Consider the following 23,023-nt stretch of genomic DNA (forward strand, 5'->3'; position numbering starts at 1 on the left):
TTTAATGACATTAATGAAAACATGCTGCTTAAATTCTCTCACATATATATCTCTATCTTTATAAAGCATGTTTATATATTTATTTGTATAGGATTCACTCCTAAACTGATTAACTGATCATGATTAATTTTGGGACCCAGTTGTTGGGCATAATGGTGGGTAATGTGGGATATATTTAGTTTAATTTAGTTTTATGAAAAGGGGCAAAAAAGTGGTGGAAGCCTTTCATACAAATTCAGATATTTCTGACTTTTATGAAATTTTTACAGTGGGTTTTAGACATCAATTAATAAATATCAAAGTATTTTAAAGGGTTTTTAGGGTTGAGCACAATATGGACAACAACCTCCCATTGTTATGTAATCGCCGGGTAACGCTGGCTAGAGAGTATTATTCAATTATCTATCTATCTCTATCTCTCTATATATATATATCTAGCAGAATAACAAAGTTGAATTGTGGGAAACGATAAGGAGCAAGCATTGCAGGTGCAGAGGGGCAAAAGGTCATACTGTGACATGAATCAAACTGGATGACTGGTCCAGTTGCACTACGTAGATATGCAAACGTGGACCGGATCTGATATGTCAAGGGTTCCAGTTTGAAGAAATTGAGTGAATTTTAGTTGAGTTGGGTTCAGGACATCAAAGAGATAGGATGTGTTGAGCAGTATCTTCCCATAAAGGGGCGACAGTTTTCAAAAGGTCAAGGATCACCATTCACTCCAGTCTGCTGTGATGAAAACGCCTGGGAGTGAATAAAAATATATATAAAAAACAATCATCATCCTGGGTTCCTGTAATTGCATGCGTCTTTGATTGTAACAGAACCAGCTCCCTCAAGATGGTTGGCAAATCTCTCCAGGAGGAGCAGCAGAAAACAGGTCATCATGTTTGTGTATTATTCTATATGTTCTGTATTGACATTAACTAGACAATCACGGGCCTGATAAATAAGCCTGATAAGAAAGAGTCAAATAAGACCATTAAATAAAGAAATTAAATACGCAGCTAGTGAACGAGAACACATTTAGGTAGATAACATAGAGACAAAAATTCATAATATAACACCATTTACAAATTTAAATATATCAGATTTGCATTAAATTTTATCCATAATCATTAGACACTAATTAAGTAAGATTCCTTGATTTTAATTTCTTTTGAAGACTCCTTAAGCTAAAGCCTAACTGCATCTTAAAATAAGAAGGATGGACAGCAAGTGTTGGAGATTAAGTCATTGATGAAAAGCTTGAATTAGTACTTGATTCACACGATGACAGTGTAAAATGTAGTTATTGAAAACTAAGCCTACATAGATCAACCATTCTCATTGGCCACGTTCCACAACCATAGAGATCATCCATGCTAAAGCTTGATAGATATGCTCTCCACACATGGAGTCCAAATAAAGCCACTAGGATGGATTGCTGAAGGAATATGCCACTAGAACATACTCAGAGAAAACTTCTTTAGAAATATTGCATTTTTACACAAGTTTAAAAATAATGAAATATAATTTACACTTGAGAGTCTCCTTCTTGTATAAGTGTTTTTGCAATCCTGGATTCTGGACCAAATATCTGTTTCAGCCAAGTTTCAAGGTTTGTAACCTCTGCATAAACTTGAAATAAAATTTTCATGACTATAATAGAAGAAAGAAAAGATTATTTATAAACAAGAATAGAAATTGTACAAGTGTTTTAAACATTCAGGAAAATCCTCTTTAAAAAGGAGTGCCACATATCAATCTATTTACAACCTCTAAATGTGCAATTCAGTTATAGATTAGGATGTAGAGTTTACTTATCCAAAGAATGAAAATATATATGTAGTTATTTATAATTTATTAGCAGAGTTACCTGGTATCACCCAGAGTTCTCATGATGCAAATGAACAAATCAAGGGCAATTATTTAAAATTGAAAACACATCGTTTGCTCTGAATATTAAAAAAATGCAAACTGGTGCTTTGAACCTTCGTTATGATTTAGATATTTACCAATTTTATAACATTTTATTTGTTTTTAGTCTGTATTTTATTTTTTTTTATTTTTGGTCTGCAGGTGAAATCCTTCTAAATTGAGGTCCTTTTTTATCTTTGTTCCAATTCAAAGTACTTCCTTTTTTATGTGGAGAAAAACCCATCTTGTCAAAAAGGGACATTCTGGATTTGGCCCCCACCAAAAAATTATGACAGATGGAGGACAAAAAAGATAAAGTATAGTATTAAAACAGATACTACACTTTATTCATAGCCAAAAGGCCAACATTCATGCTTTCAATCTGTTTTTACTAATTTCACACTATTTATTTATCATATTTGTCAGCATGGATATTAGCAACTTTTCTAAGATGCAACAAATATCAGTTTAGTGAAGCAGTTTTACTTAAAATGTGGCGATTTTATTTAAAAGGTCACAAATCAGAAGATTAAGCGACTCAAAACAGAAAGTCTTACTGAAACATGCAGTGACAACGAAAAAAAGTATATATATATATATATATATATATATATTAGGTAAGGAAATAAAGAAAATTAGGAAAATTTTCGGACTAAGTTAAATTGTTACTAATTTCTTTTGCAAGTAATGAAATAGATGGTTTAAATTTTTTTAAAAAAATATAATAAATGTTGGTATTTCTGCAGTTTATGGACCATGCTGTTTTATTTTTATGGTAGCATTTGTTTATTAAATTATTAGGTGAAAGTACAGAATAGTTAAACATGGGTTAATATTATTTGGCACGGTCAGTAAACTGCAGAAGTACCAAAATGTATTTGCTTTTTATTCTAAATAATTTCTTTTACAAAAATGAATAATGAATTCATCTTTGAAACGTTTCCTTTCTAAATAAGTAGAAATATTCAAACAAACTTCATCAGAGTTAGTAAATCTTGCACTGTAGTATTCATAAGTTATTTGCAAATTAAATAAACTGAAACTCTTGCCAGAAATTATAATATGGGGAAAGTTTAATAAGGAGAACTACATCCGAGCCAACACCATGAGCTGCTGACTTACTTCTAAACTGAGTCGTTTATTCTTCCGGATTGCCTAAAAGGTTCATTGAATTCATTTTTTGAGCAAACAAAGTAAGAAAATTTTCTACATATTAAAAGAAAAATACTTGCTTCTCCAAAATGGCAAAGTTTTGAATACAGATAGGGTAGGGAGGGGAGGGTGAACCTAGCTCTCCGAAAAAGGGCACACTGGATTGGACCAAAAATAAAACTTATCACAGTCTAGAAGGATTTCAAGATTAACATACTAGACAAATTAATTGCTTTCATTTTAGGAGAGTTCTATCCGCAGCAAGGGAAAAGTTAACAAAGAACGCCCTCTCCTAAAATTAAGAATGGCTTTCTAAATTTATCAGAGAATGCTAATATGCAGAAGTACCCAAAGTTCTACTGCATTGACCAAGGACAGAAAAGATAAATTACAATAACCGAACAGATACAATAATATAAAATTAGCAAATATTTAAATATTCAGCGCAGATAGATAATTTGTCTACACTTTCAATTGTTTGTCTTTGGCCGATTATTTGGAGTCACGGGAGACAAATGATGTATCATGATTCGTGGAGGGGCGTGGCAGGCTGTGTCACGATAATAGATATCAAATTATCAATCTTCATCATATATATAATACATTTTATATATATATATATATATATATATATATATATATATATATATATATATCACTTTTGTAAAATGTTATTCAAAAAGTTCATTTTAGCAATTACATTGCTTGATTTATAATTAAATTTTATAATTCAATAAAAAGGATTTCTAATAATTTTTTTTAAAAAGAATATAATAAATTCTTTAGATAGAATTCAAATTTGAAAGAAAATGATTATTTATTAATGAAAGTTATGAACTTACTTTTTATTTTTTTCAAAGTTCTGTCTACCCATACTTATTCAAATTCAACGTCAGTAGAAATTATAACATTTAAATTATTTTTTCTTAATAAGTTGGGATCTCAATTTTTTAATTTTTCAAGATTAAAAAAAAATCTCTTACGCTGATGCTTACACGTTCATGCATATAAGGTAAATACATATAAAATTACATTTAAAATTTCCCTGGAAACTGTTATTAAAATCATATGGAATATTTTTTTTTTTTTTTTTGCAATTATGTTACTTTTTTTTCTCTCTTGGTGAAAATATTTAATAAACAATGCTTAATTCAATGATTATATTGTTAGTTCGAAAAATGTTTTTTCAAATTATATTGATTTCACTAACAAAAACTTTAGGGGCTTTTTTCGTAATGTTCCTGAAATAATTTAATCTTTTTTTTTTTTTAATTGTTAACATCTTCGATGCTTTATTTTCATAAAAAAGCAAAAATATATTCATGCATCTTTTTATGTCGAAAATAGTAATATATCCAAAAATTATGAAAATTCATCAAGTAGAGCGACTGCTACTGTTTTTATTTAAAAAAAATGTCTATTGTTACAGACGAAACATATTGCACGCCATGAACCTATAATCTAAAACATACGTTCAGAGTTATGTACACTGTGTGTGAACTTTTCATCATCTCCTTTGTAACATCTAAGATAAATGCAATTTTCCCCAATTTTCCATAAAAATTATTTTTACCTATAAATAACTTTCTACTCAATTAATTTTCGTAATTTTTGGATAATTAAATATGTAACATTGTTTTTGCTTAAAACGACACTTTTTTAATACGATCAGTCAACTATCTTAACAAGCACATTGATTAAAAAAGAAATTTTGAAAAAAAAAAAAATTACGACTTTTCAATTATGACATTCTACTAAAATGAACACCCACTTTGTGGCAATCATTGAGAAAAAAAATGTTGACTCTCTCCCGTGATCAGTGAATATTCCCATCTAAAAAAAGAGGTTACAAAGGGAACTTTCTTCACCCACTCCTCTCTCTAGATTTACCTATCTCTCTCCAGCTTTTTGTCTAAAGCAAATTTATACTTTCTTTCCAACTCAAGACTCATTTTTCAACTCAAGGCACCCTTTTAAAATGACGACTTTTACAAGTTTTTGAGTATGCTAAAACGAGTATCACGGTAATGTCCTATTTTTTACCATCAGAAAAAATTCCAAAAATATTAAATTCAAACAAAAAATTGAATCCAAAATGGGGAGTGGGGTTAAGAAAATTCTCTTCGTAACCCCTTTTTTAGACGGGAATATTCACCAGTCACATGAGAGAGTCAACATTTTTTGGGTTTGTATTACTATACACATAGATTCGAAAAAGTTGTTAAAAAACAAATATATAACAAATAAATGTCATCAAAGGCAAGATAAGTTACTTTTCTACCTAACTGAATAAGTTTTTAGTGTTTTTATTCAATGTAACGGGTTATTCGGCTCGAAAAACATACAGTGTTTACCTATGTATTTTGAAAAATGCAAATGGCAACGAACTCTGTGTTGAATACGCAAGTTTGGGAAAATGAGTTAAAACTAAAAAAACTGTACAAAATACTGTTAGAAACCCATTGAATATCTATCAGCCTATGTTACAGCAACATATATTGAGTGGGTTTCTAACAGTATTTTGTATAGTTTTTCATTTTTAACTCATTTTCCCAAACTTACGCATTTACCACAGAGTCCGTCGCCATTTGCATTTTCCAAATACATCAGTAAATACTGTATGTTTTTCGAGCCGTATAAACACTTTACATCAAATAAAAACACTAAAAAATTATTCACAGGTAGAAAAATAACCTATCTTGCTTTTGATAACATTTATTTGTTATATATTTCTTGACAACTTTTTCGAATCTATGTGTATAGTAATACAAATCCAGATAAGTTACTCTTCTATCTAACTGGATAATTTTTTAGTATTTTTATTTAATGTAACATGTTTATTCAACCCGAAAAACATACAGTGTTTACTGATGTATTGGATAATTTATATGACGCCAGACTCTCAGTTGAACACAGTAAGTTTGGGAAAATGAGTTAAAAATAACAACTATACAAAATGCTATTAAAAACCCACTGAATATATGTCAACCTATGTCACGGTAATATATATTGAGCGAGTTTCTAACAGTATTTTGTATATTTTTTATTTTTAACTCATCTTCCCAAACTTACCGTGTTCAGCAGAGAGCCCGGCACCATTTTAAATTTTCCAATAATTCGGTAAACACTGTATGTTTTTCGAGCTGAATAAACATGTTACATTAAATAAAAACACCAAAAAAATTATCCAGTTAGGTAGAAAAGTAACTTATCTTGCCTTTGATAATATTTATTTGTTATATATTTGTTATTTGACAACTTTTTCGAATATATGTGCATAATAATACAAACCCCATTTTTTTACTCGATAATGACCACAAAGTGGATGTTCAATTTAGTAGAACGTTATAATTGAAAACATCCCTGATGATAAAAGTCATTAAAAAAATTTGGTAAAGAGGTACGTGCAAAATGAATGCCGATGCTCAAAATGAATAAACATTTTGACCCCTCCCTTTACTTAAAAATTCACCAAAAATCAGGAAATTAACCACTTTTAATGAAATTTTCAGTATTTTTCAAATAATGATCACAGAATATATTGAACCCATTATTTTTATTTAAATCTTAGTAAAAATGTATTATTTTGTTTAAACAAAAATACCTTTACTAAAATTATGGTTTTCAGTAGTAAAAAAAAAAATGCATGAATTTATTTTTGCTTTTAAAGCATCATAAAATTCAAAATTAATTATTTAATTTTTATAGAAACATCACGATAAAAGCCCCTAAAGTCTGTTTTAATGAATTCGATATAACTCAAAGAAAAATGAATTTTTCGAACTATCGATATTATCATTGAATTAAGCATTATTTATTTATTTTCACACACAAAAAAAATTATAATAGAAAAAACTATTTCTAATTTTTTTTTAAATTACAGGTTTCGCATAATATTTATATGTAAGATTTTAATATTTTCCTTGCTCAACTGAATGTGAAAGTAGTTTCGGTGTAACATAATTTTTATATAATATTGAACAATAATTTTTAAAAAATTTAATTTAAAAACAGGAACATAAAAAAATAATTAAATTAAAAAATGATAAAAATTATACAAACGTTCAGACTGGGAATGTACGGATGCACGTCGGGGGGGGGGGAACTAGGATCCCCTTCCTCTTTTTAAATTACATGACGTCATTTTCACAGTCTTTCGACTTCCGTATATTCCGTGTTTACAAAACTTTCGTTTGTTGCGTTTTGTGAACGGCAAGAATAACTCGGTTTTGGAGCTAATTAATTTATGTTTTGTACAAACAATGTGTGTGTGTGTGTGTGTGTGTGTGTGTGTGTGTGTTTGTTTTAATTCAATATCTTAGGACTTTACTAATTATCTTTGAAATCGACCCAGAAAACTAATATTTATCTTTTAAAGGATTTTTACAATGAATTTATTTAACTTCAAAATTTAGCTGAATTGGTGGGTTTGTATTACTGTACACATAGATTCGAAAAAGTTGTCAAAATATATATATGTAACAAATAAATGTTATCAAAGGCAAGATAAGTTACTTTTCTACCTAACTGGATATATTTTTTTGTGTTTTTATTCAGTGTAACATGTTTATTCAGCTCGAAAAACATGCAGTGTTTACCGATATGCATTGGAAAATTCAAAATGGCGCCCGACTCTCTCTCTCGGAGAGGGTAAGCTTGGGAAAAGGTATTATAAATAATAAACTAGACAAAATACTGTTAGAAATTCGCTCAATATATGTTACCGTGACATAAGTTGACATATATTCGGTTGTTTTTAATAGTATTTTGTCTATTTTATTATTTATAACATCTTTTCCCAATCTTACCGTGTTAAAGAGACAGTCGGGCGCCATTTTGAATTTTCCAATACATTGGTAAACAGTGCATGTTTTTCGAGCTGAATAAACATGTTACATTGAATAAAAACACAAAAAATATATCCAGTTAGGGAGAAAAGTAACTTATCTTGCCTTTGATAACATTTATTTGTTATATATTTGTTTTTTTGACAACTTTTTCGAATCTATGTGTACAGTAATACAAACCCAAATATTTTTTTTCCTTTTGGAAATTAACTTTAGTCATTAATCTTTCAAATACAATCAAAAAGTAGTCGGAAACCTACAAAAAATTATGATAAATCGGCTTTCAAAACTAGGTCCCCCATTTTTGTCCGCCCATTTTTGCCCGTACTAAAGGTACAGACAGCATCTTTCTGCTTTCAAAAAATCCTTTTCCACAATGTTTTCGAGGGTGCTAAAAACGAAAATAACGTTTAAAATTCCAGGAAACAAGCAGTTTTCAGGATATGAAATTTCAAAAAGTGGGGGATTATTTTTCTATATTAATTTAAATTAAAATGAGCACTAATTTTATGGCCACCTTTTTTTGGGGGGGGGTCAACGTAAAATGAACACAATTTAACGTAAAATTGGTAATTGTTGTGGCCTACCAACACAAAACCAACCTTAAAAACTTGCCTTCTATAGGTTTTCTGGTATGCTGAAAACGAATATAGGATTTAAATTTTCTGCAAATAAGTAGTTTTCCAGATATTAAGCAATATAATTATGTTATAAATGGTGGCCATTTTTGTACGCGCAAGCGCGCATATTTTTGTCACGCATGTGGCAAAAATATGCATATAATTAAAATAACTGGAAAAAGTATCAATTGTGGAATTTAGGTTGAGGGGAGCAATCTCATAGACGTCCGCCAAATTATCTATCATATTCATTTTTAAATAAACGTAAATTTTATATTTAAAGTCAATCACTAAAAAGAAACAAGTGGAAACTGGTACGAATCATTCTATCACCGTCTAGTTCGGCTTTCTGTTTACGTTACTGCAAATTTAACGTAGCAAGTAAAATACTGCTAATCAATTATAAAATAAATTTCATTAAAAAATTAATTGATAATCTTACCATCTCCTTTCATCTTTAAGTATAAAGAATTTTGTTTGCTGTTTTACAAACTTAAATCATGGTTTCCTTTAAATAAAATCAATAGCGTTCTCCGTTTGAAAAAGCCGCCATTTAAACACCATACGATATTGTGAAACGGTGTTCAGCCATATTGTGTACTCAACAAATAATATTCCGTTTTCATGTTAAATAATTATTTTGTTGGGTTTTACAGAATGCCAATTGTGTCTGAGCCCAAACCATGCATATTGTTTATATATAATTAGTTTGTAGATTTGACGTGCAGTATGTTTAACAAGGAGAAAGTGGCAACAAAAAAAAATCTGAATAACAAATAATTGTTACCAAACGCAAGTAAATTTTGCTTTTCTATCTACTTGTAGCAACTGCTATGCCCGGCCAGAACAAATGCCTGACAGAAACATTTCACAGCGATCACTACTTTCATACACCACGGCCCGTTAAAAAACAACCCTGGTGTCTAACTCTGTCCCGTGGGGAGGCATAGTAAATAGGTACTTTCATACACCACGGCCACCGAGAGTAAGAAGAAGGCCTGTTAACTGAAAAATGCCTGCAGGCAATGTTAATAAGATTTGTCAGACTGTCAGTAGTATATGAGGGCCATTTAAAAAAGAGCAATAAAACATTTTTAAAAAGAAAAAGGAACACAGTTCGATAAATACTGAAACTGAACTTTATAAAATATAAATATTATCTATGTAAAATTAAGTAATTTTAAAGCAATATACAATTTAATACTGATAAAACTGATTTATGAATTTAGGGAAAAAACAATTAAAGAAACATTAAACATGCTGCAGGGCCGGTCGTCCGGAGACAATTGACCTAACAACTAACAAGGTAGACATGGGCAAAAAGTAAACAGCAAAACGACAAAGAAGAATGACAGGCAAGGGTTCGACTTTTATTTGTAAAGAAAGCGAAAAATCGTATGATCTAGATGCTGGTTCTCCAGAAGATCGCACATCACCAGAGGCTAAGGTCTGGAGGTCTGGAACAGGTCCATGGGACGTAGCATGGTTCAGGTTTGTTTGCTGGGTCTGGACGATCGGCTGGACGTCAGGGCGATCCGGAACGGACGGTGGACACTGAGAACGTGGGGTCAGTGTTAAAGAACAGACGGTTGGTAGGGAGCCAGGTGCAAGTGAAGTTGCAAGCCAGAGGAGCAAGGTGCAAGTGAGGTCGCAGGTCGGAGGAGCGAGGTTGCAGGCCGGAGGAGCGAAGTGCAAGCGAGGTTGGAAGCCGGAGGAGCGAGGTGCAGGCGAGGTTGCCGGAAAGCTGCAGGGGGAGCTGAAAGGCACCAAGGGCTGGAAGGTTGCAGGAGTGAGCTGGAGGCGTTGGAGCGAGCTGGAGGCACCAAGGGCTGGAAAGGCTGCAGGAATGAGCAGGAAGCTGCTGGAGTGAGCTGGAAGCACTGGAGTCTGGGAGTGAAGTTCGCTGCTGGTGGGTCTCAGGAGGCAAGCAGTAGTGAATCGCATTAGTAGAAAAACTTATTAGGCTTGATAAAGGCTGGTTGTTTAGCTCTGATAAGGGCTGTTTGAACTGCTGCTGAGACAGCTGCTGTCGCTGGGAATCCTTCCCCTGGTAAGTTCAGTCGACGTGACTGGTAGCGTCAACGTCGCCATTTCAGGAGTCCAGCCAGGTCTAGCGTCCGGCTAGCGTGATGTTAGCGGCATCGCTCCCAATAAGACAAACAAACGACTCTAATTAATTCTAGGACGAAATTTATGCGATCAAAAGTAGCTTGGGAGTTTGTTGATTCTATTTAAATTAATTTCGTCTAAAAAGTAAAAAGTCAATTACCTGGATTATTGGTGCTTTGTTTGATATATTTGAATTCTGACGTGCATAGCTAAGTCGATGATGAAAAGAAAGGGAAGGTGAATATATTCACTTAACCCGGATATGTTCATACGTTTAGCTCTTGTTAGCCTATCGTGTCTTTTGTTTAAGGGAAGGGAAGGCAAAGAGACAATGGGGGGGGGAGAAAGGAGGAAAAATGGAGGCGGTGATTTTGAAACCATGACAAACACACTTCAGAACAAGATCACAGTGTAGTATCTATTTTGATGCAATACTTCACCTTTTCTGTACCCGGTTGGTGGACGAGAAATCTTTCATGGCTGAGATTATTTTTGTTCCTCTCCAGAGTGCCCCTTATTGAGATTTTCCTCACAAGATTATATGTTGAAATATTTAAATAACTATTACTTTAAATACAGAAATTATATTTAAAGTTTTGGTTTTCTGTCTTCTATGTCCATTTTTCCCCATGTTTTTAATCAAAATGTGTAGCGTATTAGTTGTCTCACAGGCTATCCTCAGTGATCACTCACTGGCAGTAACCTGTGGTGTTCCCTGGAGACCAAGTGACAAAAAGTCTCCCCAGATTTCCTGTGTTTTCCACTTCTTAACCACTTGTGCAGATGATTCCCATGTTATCGCAACAGCCATTGTCACTGATTTCTCATTGGCATAGACCATTGGTGTTTCCTGGGGTTTGGGTGACAAAATGCCTCCCCAAGACATATAAAGAACATGTAGGAACATGACATCATGATGTGACCACTGCACACATAAAACAAAAGGAACTATGTTGCACTTGCTTGCGTATGAATAGAGTAAACAGGCTGAAATTTTCAAGAAGGCTAGTATATAAAGATTTGCCCGCCAACAATCAAATCAGTTTTTTCTTCAATTTCTCAAGTATTAACACATATTCAAGTAAACTCCATACCGGGAGACGTTCAAACATCCGTCATGATTTTGTATGTGACAGACATAAACTTTATTACCCTCATGGAAACTTACCACATTGAACGAGGACTTAAATTTTCCTTTAAACAATTTTATTTCAAACTACTATTCTTATGATATGAACACACATACTCATTCACTTATATGACTTTATGGACTGTTCTTCTCAAAAATAGCCATATGATCTTAAGCTCGCATGTGACACTTTTATCATAAAAAATCAGTAATTTCAAGCCTTGTGCTAATCTCACAAAATCCTCACTTCACTAATCCTTCATTATGAACATTCAACACAAGAAAACACTTATGTTGGAATGATTTAAACTTATATTCCTAACACGTAAATAAATATTGTTTGTTTCATGTTAATACTATGGTTTTGTGTTCTTTGTTGAGTGTCGTTTTTTTCTGGATTTCATTTTTATTTCTTATGTAAGGATGTGGATTGGTGAGACTTTTCTATTAATCGACGATTCGGTTAAATTTACCTTTAATGTCCCGTGGATACACTCCTACTTTTGACTTCAATAAAATTACGACACACGTAACCTCGATCCTATAAATTAATAAATCCCAAATGTAGATTGGTGACCTCCCGACCAACATACTAATATATTATTATCCTACATATTAATATATTATTATGTTATTCAATAAATTGGTTTTAGATTTTACGAGAACATATTTGGACATCATTTTTATATTGTTACATTCCCTCCCTTTTCAGGAGAGGCTCAAAAGCCTCACAGATCACAATGAATTAAAATATGAATTTATTGATATATCTTGTCATCGCATGCAGACCACTATCGTAACTTCACTGTTCAATCACACCTCAAGTTGTCCATTCCACCATGATTGAGACTCCTGCAATTATTGCTTCAAAACAGCACAAAAAAATGGAGAAATCATTGATTTGAAGAAAAACCTTTTTGTTAGGAGTTGAGCAGTGAGATGTTTGTTCACAGTACATTTAAAAGTCTATTTGAAGGAAAAACTATTAGGGACCTCAGCAGTGAAGTGGTGGGCTTTTGCTGCTTGTTGGGTTAGTCAGAAGTGTGTACATGGAGAGGCTAAAGTGCTCTGAATTCATTAAAGCATATTCCGTTAAAATACTTGTAAAATAGGCACAGGGATGTAACATTGCGACGATGGGACAGAGATTGGAGCTTGGCCGATAGTGCCAAAGTTATTAGATTTGAGAATCTTTTTTGGACCCCGCCTAAGAATGAAAGACTAGTGACACATGCACCAACGCAGATGTGGCAACGGTAATCCATGCAGGTACTATTTGGTGTAATTTTCTAGCATAGTATAGGAAGTCCACCTTCTTTAACAGTGTTGACATGGTTTTCTTTCTTGCAATCGGCATATAGTGTATTTCTGGGCTACAGATCATCTGGGGCCCTTAGCCCCTTAATTTAATGTTAATGTTCAGATATGTTCCACACGTCCATCTCATGCATTTCCAAGTGATTTCTACCCCTATTGACTCTCTCTCTCTCTTTCTCTTCTAATCATACGATGTTATATTTATTTCTATTGAGATAACATTGAATGCATTTGCTGAGCTGATAACATTGTGTATATGTTGATTTTGGCCCATGAATCAAAATCACTTGATGAATACTAGCAAATGTAACCACTTATAAGTTAGCAATATAAAGAATTTCATATTATTAATTGCATAACTGACTAGAAATCAATAGTTGAATGCATCTATATCTATAGCATATATGAATGTATATGCATAGTCTATAATTAGGGGTCTGGCCTGCGTCTAGACTGAGTAAATTTAATTTGGCTCAAACATAGGCAAAAGTTACTCGTACTATAAATGGTCAAAAAATGTTGCTCAACAGTCTCAAGTCTTGTGATCCGAGACGGTGAACAGAATCAAGTTGTGATTAAAGAAAACAATGTCAACATAGAAAACTTATATAAATTGCGATGTAAAATCATAGTGGGACCATAACACATCAATAGCCAACCACCCCACACCCTCTCAGTTGAACTACCAGATAGTCAGCCGATCCCCCAGTCCTACGCCCACGAGAAAGTTATCTAACGCAACCATGTGAACAGAAGTCAGTTAGACAAGGAAACACCTACCCATCTTTCTCTTGCTCGCTCTCTCTCTCTCTCTCTCTCTCTCTCTCTCTCCCTCCTAAAGTAAAAAGAGGAGAAACTTGAAGTCACCTAGCAACAAGCAAAGTCAATATGGTACCGAAGAAGGCAATGGCCATTAAGTGATTAAATTAAAAGAAGCGAAAATGAAACAGTTTTAGCAGAAAAAAAAAAAACGCGCATAGCCAAAAACTTCTCAAAAATTTATTTTACACATAGTCGACTATAGTGTGAATCTGTTGCATATTAATCCGTATGCCGTGCATCCAAGTCAATTTACATGGAGATCACCGAAAAGGGGTGACAATCATTCCAGAGTTTTAGCATGCTATGAAGGAATCAAAATGGGCATTGCAAAACATGTTTTGTTTTAAATCGTGACGGATTATGAAATCGTCATAATTGCGCGAGCCTTTCCTAGTCTCACACAAAAACACACGTTCACATCTCAAGCTATATTACTTGTCGCATACATACGCGCACGCAAACATACGCACCCACGTCCACACATGTACATATATTCACGTTCGCATACATACACTCACATTCACGTGTATACACACACGCTAATGTACGCACATGTACACACACATGGACAACGTCACTTCTCCTTTCAAAGGAAATCCACACATGCGCAAAAGACCACCGGAAACAAGTATAAAAGCAAGAGACAAGCTGTTTCCAGCCCTTTTCGTCTTAGCTCTCGAGCTGAGCAGTCGTCGGACCATTCGCCCCCCCCCCTTTCAGGGCGCCCGTGCGTGTCACGTCCCCTGCTACTATGTAGGGGCACGAGCTAACAGATAGTATGTACACTTTATATGCTTTCTCTCTCCATGAACTGGATTGACATTCTCACTCTTTCTCTCTCTATCTACTACTTGTGCCAGAGAACACCACCGCGTAGCTGACCTAACATAGTGCGCATTTTAACTGATGTCAACCCTCTGTCTTTTTCTTTGTCTACACGCTGGACTATCATTCCCATTTTCCACTACATCACTCACTTCTCTTCCCACGTACGAACAAACGATAGTGACCCGAATGTGAGATGAACACCTTAGCCCATTGAATTATTTTATGCAAATTCTATAAAGATTGAATCCCTTACCGTAATAAAATCATCTTTATGTATAAATTTGTGTTTAACCCTGCATTTTAGTTTTTGCTGTCTATATGCATCACTTGGGAGTATAATGAGGAGAGCTTACCTCAAACCAAACAACATGTCACAAAGTTCATAAATCTCATGGCTGACATATTACTTTATATTTATTTTTCTTTATTCATGTGTTGCAAGCAACGTAGGGAGAATTGTCAATATGAAAAATCAAAGATTCTGTACAGGGGACTATGTCCAATTCTGGCCTCTCTTGACTTGTAACAAAACCTTGATACAAGTCAGGAAGAAGGTTGTATCCTGTATTTAGTAAAATCTGTTTTCAAAACATGTTCAGAAGTTATATGGTTTTTTGTTTTTTTTTTGTTTTGTTTTTTTAGATCACCGTCCCAAGTCGACGTCTTTATACTGGACCATTTATATCGCTAATAGCATTCTGAATGTGAGCAATATTTTGTTTCATCTGTCCCCTTAGTTTTTTGTTTTTGTAATAAAATGGTCCTTACTTACAAGTTGCTATAATAGCAGCGTTATCTTCCTATTTGGATTGTAATACACAAGAGTTAAGTCTTATAATAAATTTTCTTCAAATGCCTTTGACATTATTTAGTGAAGTTCTTAATGTGTATATTCTATGCTGACAAGGTATATTCTTTTATTGATGTAGATCTGGCTTGATATGGCTTTCAGCCGTTTTCATCAATTATATGTTCCAATTATTTAATTATTGGTAAAAAATAATTTGCATTCCAACCTGTCTGACTCCCATAAAACATTCATACTTAAAGGAAATAGGCATAACTTTCACTCGCTAAGAAAAATCTACTACAACTACTCCAACAAACACTTCATTTAATACATCTTCTTCAGCTAAGTCTGTGGTTGTTTAATTAGTTTATTCCATGCAATTATCTTTCTCAAATACTCCCCTCATGAAATACATACTGCTTTCCTTGGTTCAGAACTCGTATTTATGTTGTTTTGATTGGTTGACTACAATATCATCTGTGGAATATTAGAATATTATTGTTGAACATTAAACAAACACTTTGTCTCATATTCTTCCATTAACTAAATCACCTTCCCCACATTGATAAAAGGTAACATATTACTTCTTTCTTTCATATAAACGTTTTATCAGTATGATGATATCATTTAGTAATGCAAATGTATTTGGTTATTCTTTCACTTTATGAAAAACATTACACTACATTTTACAATAGTGTGTTTAGAAACTTACTTTAATTAGAGAATAACTATTAGATTCTTACTTCTAAAAAAATAACAAAAAGAACTCACTGTAAGTGAAAACATTTAGATATGAGATATGTCATATTCCCAACTTTCAGCCGACACTTTGTTGTTGATAAATATTTTTTATAGACATACCTTCAAACATATTTTCCAAACAAAAAAATTTGATTACTTTTTAATATTTTCTCTTCGGCCTAAAAAGTAGTAGTTTGTTTACTTCTTCTAAAAACATTTAAATGTTATGCATTTTTAATAGTAAATGATAATATCAACAAATTATTAAATTCCCTTTCTCCCAAAAAAATAGAATAAGAAAAGAAAAAAACTCCTTCAAAAAGAATGCTAAAGGTCTGTGTTTTAACTTAATGGCATCTTAACAAGGGCAGAGTTAGACACATTAATGGTTTTTAACATGGGGAAATTCAACTTACACAAAAGGGGCATGTTAGATTGGAATAAAAATATAAATTGCGTCAGTCTTGAAGAATTTCTCATTGTATGATTAAGGACTGAAAATATGAATTGTAATATGTTCCTATTTAGGTACATCCACACAAATAAATATTGACTCAGTTTTTAAGAGAATTTCTCTACTGATGACCGTGGATAGAAGAGATGAAGTGAAGTATCAGAACAGATAATACACTTTCGATTATTTATTTGCAAAACAAAATCAAAATACAATTTAAACTTCACACAAATTAGGCACAAGGTTCGACTTTAACCCTTCACTTCCTCGGAAATAGGACACATAAATTATTTTTTTAATATTACCAGTTCAGATGTTTATGTCAAGAAGAAAAACTTCTTATGCATATTCTGATGTAACTTATAATGGGTTCTTTTCTGATTTCTTTTTACACACCCATTATTAATTTTTTTTTTTTTTGTATATAATCAGAGCATTCTTTTATATTTCCTAGGGAATTCCGGGAAACGGTCCTGCTAGTTGTTAATAATTGTGTACATTTTTTTTTTTTACAATAATATTCGTAGCTCTGCATCTAATAAATCGAGACTTGACACTATTTTTCTACCATGTAATTTTGAAAATATATTTTAGGACTATCTACTGAACAATTGTAAGATTTTAAACAATCGTTTAATCTAGTTGAGTAATTGGCACAAACTGGAATTTTGTCATTCATTTTTTGCATAAACTGCGATTCTGACAAGCTTTTGTTTTACTAAAACATTTTTTTTTCAAAACGATCACATTCCTTTTTAATTATTTCCCAAACTGCATAGGGTACTTATAATACTACCATTTTCAGTGTCATGAGTTGACTAGTGAAATTAATCATATCTTTAATTTATTAGGCAGGTTAAAATGATAAGTTAATTAATTGTGAAAGTAATTAATTTTACTGTATCATTTGAACTTGAGTAAATAACAGATTGTTGAAATCAGTGAAAAAGAGAAAAAAGATAAAGGTCACTAAATATAGATACATTGAAAAACAACAATGAGTTTGACTTGTCAACCTTTTGCCAAAAGCAAAACAATTGTAAGAATAGGGCAGGTCGATTTTGGAACCTCGGTGAGGCAATGGTGATGATAGTTGGGGTTTGACATAGAAAAGACCTATACGAAATATTTTTCTCGAAATCGTTATCTTTGCTTGAGGAAATGACTTTAAAAGTTGAAAAATTGAAGCGATTAAAAGTTTTTCGGTGAATGATCAAGAACATCCCGTCATCAAAACAATTCGTACTGTTAAGAAAATAGAATCATTATTTAGAATAATTTTTAACCTACATTTATAAATAAAATGAGTGAGGATAATGAATTATTAAAATAAATATTAAGTGTAAAGGCAAAATTATGTTTTTTAAATAATAACGACCAAAGTTCGCTTTTTCATTTCAGGAACTTTTTGGAGGTGGAAACATTTTAGATTTCACCGGCGCAAAACACGCTCGTTATTGATATTGAAAATTAACGTTTGTTTATTATTTAATTTGAAATCATAACGATTTAGGCTTAATTATTTCGAAAGGAAAAACGAAAAAGACTTGTTTAAAATATGTATTATTATATTTCAATTGTCTGCAGTGAATTTAAACATATTTGTTTTATCATTTTTAATTTGTTCTTCTATTAGGTTGGTGTAAAAATAATGGCATTTTTTTACGTTCAAATGAACGTCAAAAACATTATTTTTGCTCCAATCTAATATTTCACATCAAATTCTGTTTTGGAATTTTTATTAAAATATGGTAATACTCCAGTTTTATATTAAAAGAAAAACAAAAAAAAAAATAGTCCATACAATTTTATTTTACACATTCTTTACGAAACATAACCATGTAAATTTTCAAGTTTTACTACTTAATAAAAAAATACTTTGCAGAAAATTAGTGTCAAATTTTAATTTCTTTTATTTTTAGGGAGTAATTGTTTTTAAGCAGTGTTTTTCTTCTAAAATTATAGTTTTAAAATCAGATAACCAACAAAGATTAATACGAGTAAATAAGGAAACTCCTTTAAAGGTTTTTTCGTTATTTGTGCATATGTTATTGTGCTAAAATAACTTTGTTATTTAGAAAGCCATTCTAAATATGGGAAGGAGGCTGTATTGTAACTATTCTGTACTTTCACCTAAAAATTTAATAAACAAAAATTTCATAAAAATTAAATTTAACTTGAAAATGCTATTAAAAATAGCATAGTAACATAGATGCACAAGCACTGGTTTTTCAAACTCTAAATACTAAACACTCGTTTAAAATGGCACAGCTACAGCAAGAATGAATCTCTTTATGGATAAATTCATGTTATCGAAGGAGGAGCTAAAATCTGCTAAAAATGTCTAAACTAAACACTATTATGCCTCTGATTTGGTTTGATCCTCTTTCTTCGATACATCTAATTCAACTCTACAAAGTTTTTCCTAATTTCTTATAACTAGCACTTATTTTTTTTTACTTATGAAACTGAAAGATAGCCTAATACAGTTTCCTTCAGTTATAATTCATTTATTTATTTTACTTTTCAGATTAGAATGTCAGTAAAAGCACGACGTTCAGTTTTAATCTGTGGTTCACAAAATTTGCTAGTCCACCTTCTCATTTGGATGAAACAGCACCCCCAACTTCATGGCAAGTCATCCAGTTTAGTTATTTCCTCGAAAACAGTCATCCCAACTTAAAAAATAGTGAGATTTCTAAATCAAGGAAATAATTAGTATTCGGCAAGCAGTCAATCCACAATTGCTCATGTTAAGGTAATATTATATAGGACTGAAGGTCAATATATTTTGCTATAAGAGGGCCAAACAGATTGATTAGGAAATTTCTTGCAGCAATCAAAGTGAAAATAATGAAAGAACAGATAGACAGACTGTTTGATATATTTTCTTGTAGCTGTAAATTTTCTGTCTTGAGAAGTGATGACTTTGCAGTAAAGTGCAAGACAGAAAATTGTCAAACAAGGCACATAATCTGCACTTGTTCTCCTAACAAGGAGGTAAAATTAATTCTATAGATTCACCTGTAATTATGTTCCTTTTTTGTGGAAAATAAAATAATATATTGGTATTTATTATGCAATCTGGCTCTATTATTAAACATGCAAATTTTCAATTTTCAGGTTCCACTAGAAGAACTGCCATTTACAACAATTTTTAAATCAATTGATGGAACAACAAAAAGCCTAACAACATTTACTGATCCTTTGGGAGAACTTTGTATCAATAATTATCAAGATTTGCCTCAAGTAGAATTCTAAAAAATTAGTGTCCCTCCCGATCATCATTATCTGACAGCAGAAGAAACAAATAATTTAAGTGTGAAGACCAGAGGCTACTTTTTGAGTATGCTGTTGGCATTTCTTTGGGCCCTTGAATCAAGGAAGATGGCTAACATAAGCCACAAGATTAATGTGTTTATGGACTAGAGTTGTCTATCCTCAAACACTATGATAAATTAAACATTTTGGTCAAATTTATCATCCAAGTGTATGCAGTTAGTTGGTTTGAGATCAAAACCGACAACTTTTTTTTTGAATCAACAACAGTATATTTTAATATGATTCAGAGAACAAAACAGTTAACTGAAACAAAACAGTTAACTGAAATATTTTAATATGATTCAGAGAACAAAACAGTTAACTGAAATCCAAATTACTGTTTTAAATAGTTCAAAATATAGTGCTTTTGCACTACTTTCAGAAAATATAATATCGATGATAAACTCAGATGAATTGGACGTGAGAGAAGAGGGCATTCAAACGATTTTGTCCATTAGGTAAATAAATATTTATCCATTAAATTTTATTAGTTTTCTTAATTTACCCAAACAATAGTTAGTTTTATTCATATTACATCGCAAAAATATAAAAAAAAAATAAGTGTTTTCAAATAATTAGGGTTTTTTGCGTTGTTTTTTCCAGAAATTTCCAACTCAAAAATAAAAATTAAAAAAATTACTGCTATCAATTTTGCAGACACACACTGGTCAAATTTGATTGATTTTTCTCAAAAGTTGTATATGGGCAGGAAGCAAGACATAGACACATTATTACAAAGTCATCATGCCATCAAATTAGACCTTCATTTTCCTCGAAAGGAAATTATACAGAACAATTTAGTTCTATTATAAGTTTATATTATTGCGTTCAATAAAAAATTAAAATACATGGTTCTGTAACTTATATCAAGTTATTATATTGTGTAATACATCTCCACATATCTTTTTGAATTGTGAAATTTAAGACTTAGTTGCTAATTAGTTTTCTTTACAATTTTTTTTTTAATCAATGCAGTAAAAGTTGAGATATTTTGCTAGTTGCGATTCATAATTAAAATTATAATTCATGCATTTATTTTTCTTTCAATGTATTTCATATAAATATATCAATTTTAATTGAATATTTTATAAAAATAGTGAAATTTCAAAGTCAGTAGTGTGAAAAATGCTATGAAAATTAAGGATTTTTCAGCATTTTTCTACACGATTTTTAAAACCAAATGCTCAATTTTCTGTTCAAGATGGGCATCTAATTTTTGGTATATGTTCTTATCAAATCAAATCCCAACTATCATCACCAGTGCCATGTTGATTTTCTGAAAAAAGTTGCAAATCGACCTGCCCTATTGTAAGAAGATGCACAGAGTTGTCAGAAACAAGATAAAATCATTTAGATTTTAATAAAATGAAAACACAAAACAACAAAAAGCTGGGTCGACCTGATCAGGGCATAGAGTGCATAGTTTGACACAAGACCTTAGGAGCAATCAAAGAAATTGAAGCCTAGATTATTAATTACAGCACTAGCCATTGGTTGCTCGAGAATGACCAATCATATACGAGTCTGGAGGAGAGGCGTTTCCCCTTGCCCTCCCCCGTGGTGGTGGTGGTGTTAAAGCATAGGTCGACAGTTCTGATTGGCTAACCAACCAGAAAGTGCATTTGCAAAAAAATTGGGTCCATAAAAAAGGTGGCACCAAATTAAGAAATCGAGCTAGTTTTTTTCCCGTTGATCGAGAATCAAGTCCCTAACTTATAACTTTGCCACCACCGTACCTGCCATTTTTGGCTATCGAAGACTTTCCATCAGTCAACCATATTCTCCATGTATTTCCTGTATTCAACTTTATTTTAACTAAGTTTTTGTTCCACATATTATTGTAACACTAACGTGTTTCAATAAATCTTGTTATTATTGTTAATCAGCTGTTTTCTACTTTTCTTTAGGACTTGCTAAATCCATTTGGTAACCCCAACTACAAGCATTGAACATCCTTTTGGCCGAATCACCTCAGGCCTTCTTTTGTGAAACTATTCTGACACAACATGGGGCATGAAGGAAAGTTTGAACAGCCGAAACTCTATGTGGTAGTCATGAATCCCTGACCACTCCAGTATCGTGACAAAAGATAGGATCACATACTTATTAATTTGCTTTGTTTTTTTTGTTTTTTGTTTTTTTTGTCTAAATATCGGTTATGCATTATTTTTTTATTTCGAATGTCACATTTGTTTTTAAGCAAATACTTAATTCTTCAGAAACATACCATGAAAACTTAATTTGAGTTCTCTTTTTAAACTTTCTGCATTGCTAGAATGTTTGCAGAATATCTGGTAAAAAAGAACATTTTTTTTTATTGAATTCTCTCTTAACATACCATTGATGAAAAAAAATAAAAGAGAACTGAGAGCATTCCTCGTGTAATCTTACACCATTATGTGCAGTCACACACACACACACACACACACACACACACACACACACACACACACACACTCATGCTCGCGAACAAATAAACAACCGTTTATTTGTTTCAATTTCCCCGCGCATTTTGCACAAAAATAAGTTTTAGCAACGGCATAATTTCAAATACGCCCACACACTTTTCTCACAACAACAAAAGTAAAATGAACATATTTCTCGCAGACGTAGTTGACGACAGTATCACGCGACACAAGCGACCAATGAGAAAATTTAGAAGATTGTCTTTTTAACACTTTTCCAAAAATCAAAATATCAGCAGTAGCAATCTTGTTTTGGAGCTGGTCCAAAATGTATAAAAACGCATCAAACATTCTTTCTTCCCTTCTTCTTCCCTTCTTCTCGCTTCGACGTCACACGAGAACATGCCTCTCATTTTCATAACATCGACGCTGTCAAAGCCGTCAAAACCATAATTACACACGCCATGCGGGCACTCAAAAATCACACTTATGCACACACGCACCCATTCCGCACATTTTCTAACTAATAACAACAAATTATTTTCCTCACGAATTACTTTCCTCATGGGACTTTTAAATAAGGCGA

The 23,023-nt window shown here is 32.3% G+C and overlaps 2 protein-coding genes across 5 annotated transcripts in view; one reads left to right on the plus strand and one right to left on the minus strand.

The window, feature by feature from the left end:
• The window catches only part of LOC145291292 (telomerase reverse transcriptase-like), a 159,098-nt gene that overhangs the window by 89,868 nt on the left and 46,207 nt on the right, over window positions 1–23,023 (minus strand). For 2 of the 4 annotated variants that reach the window (XM_080136960.1, XM_080136958.1), the window contains exons 1-2: window positions 8,964–9,113; window positions 1,524–1,644 (exon numbers count right to left, since the gene is read on the minus strand). In XM_080136960.1, coding sequence (XP_079993086.1) covers window positions 1,524–1,644; window positions 8,964–8,976 — 134 coding nt within the window. In that variant the 5' untranslated portion in view covers window positions 8,977–9,113. Of the gene's footprint in view, window positions 1–1,523; window positions 1,645–8,963; window positions 9,114–23,023 lie in introns of those variants that run through there. The other 2 variants (XM_080136961.1, XM_080136959.1) reach the window with 2 other exon arrangements.
• The window catches only part of LOC145291294 (uncharacterized), a 109,630-nt gene continuing 87,950 nt past the window's right edge, over window positions 1,344–23,023 (plus strand). The window contains exon 1 of the mRNA XM_080136973.1: window positions 1,344–1,603. The gene's annotated coding sequence lies outside the window, so the exon portion shown is untranslated. The remainder of the gene's footprint in view (window positions 1,604–23,023) is intronic.

Source organism: Euprymna scolopes, chromosome 12 (genome assembly GCF_053919585.1).
Source record: "Euprymna scolopes isolate OS-2025 chromosome 12, ASM5391958v1, whole genome shotgun sequence".
Lineage (NCBI taxonomy): Eukaryota > Metazoa > Mollusca > Cephalopoda > Sepiida > Sepiolidae > Euprymna > Euprymna scolopes.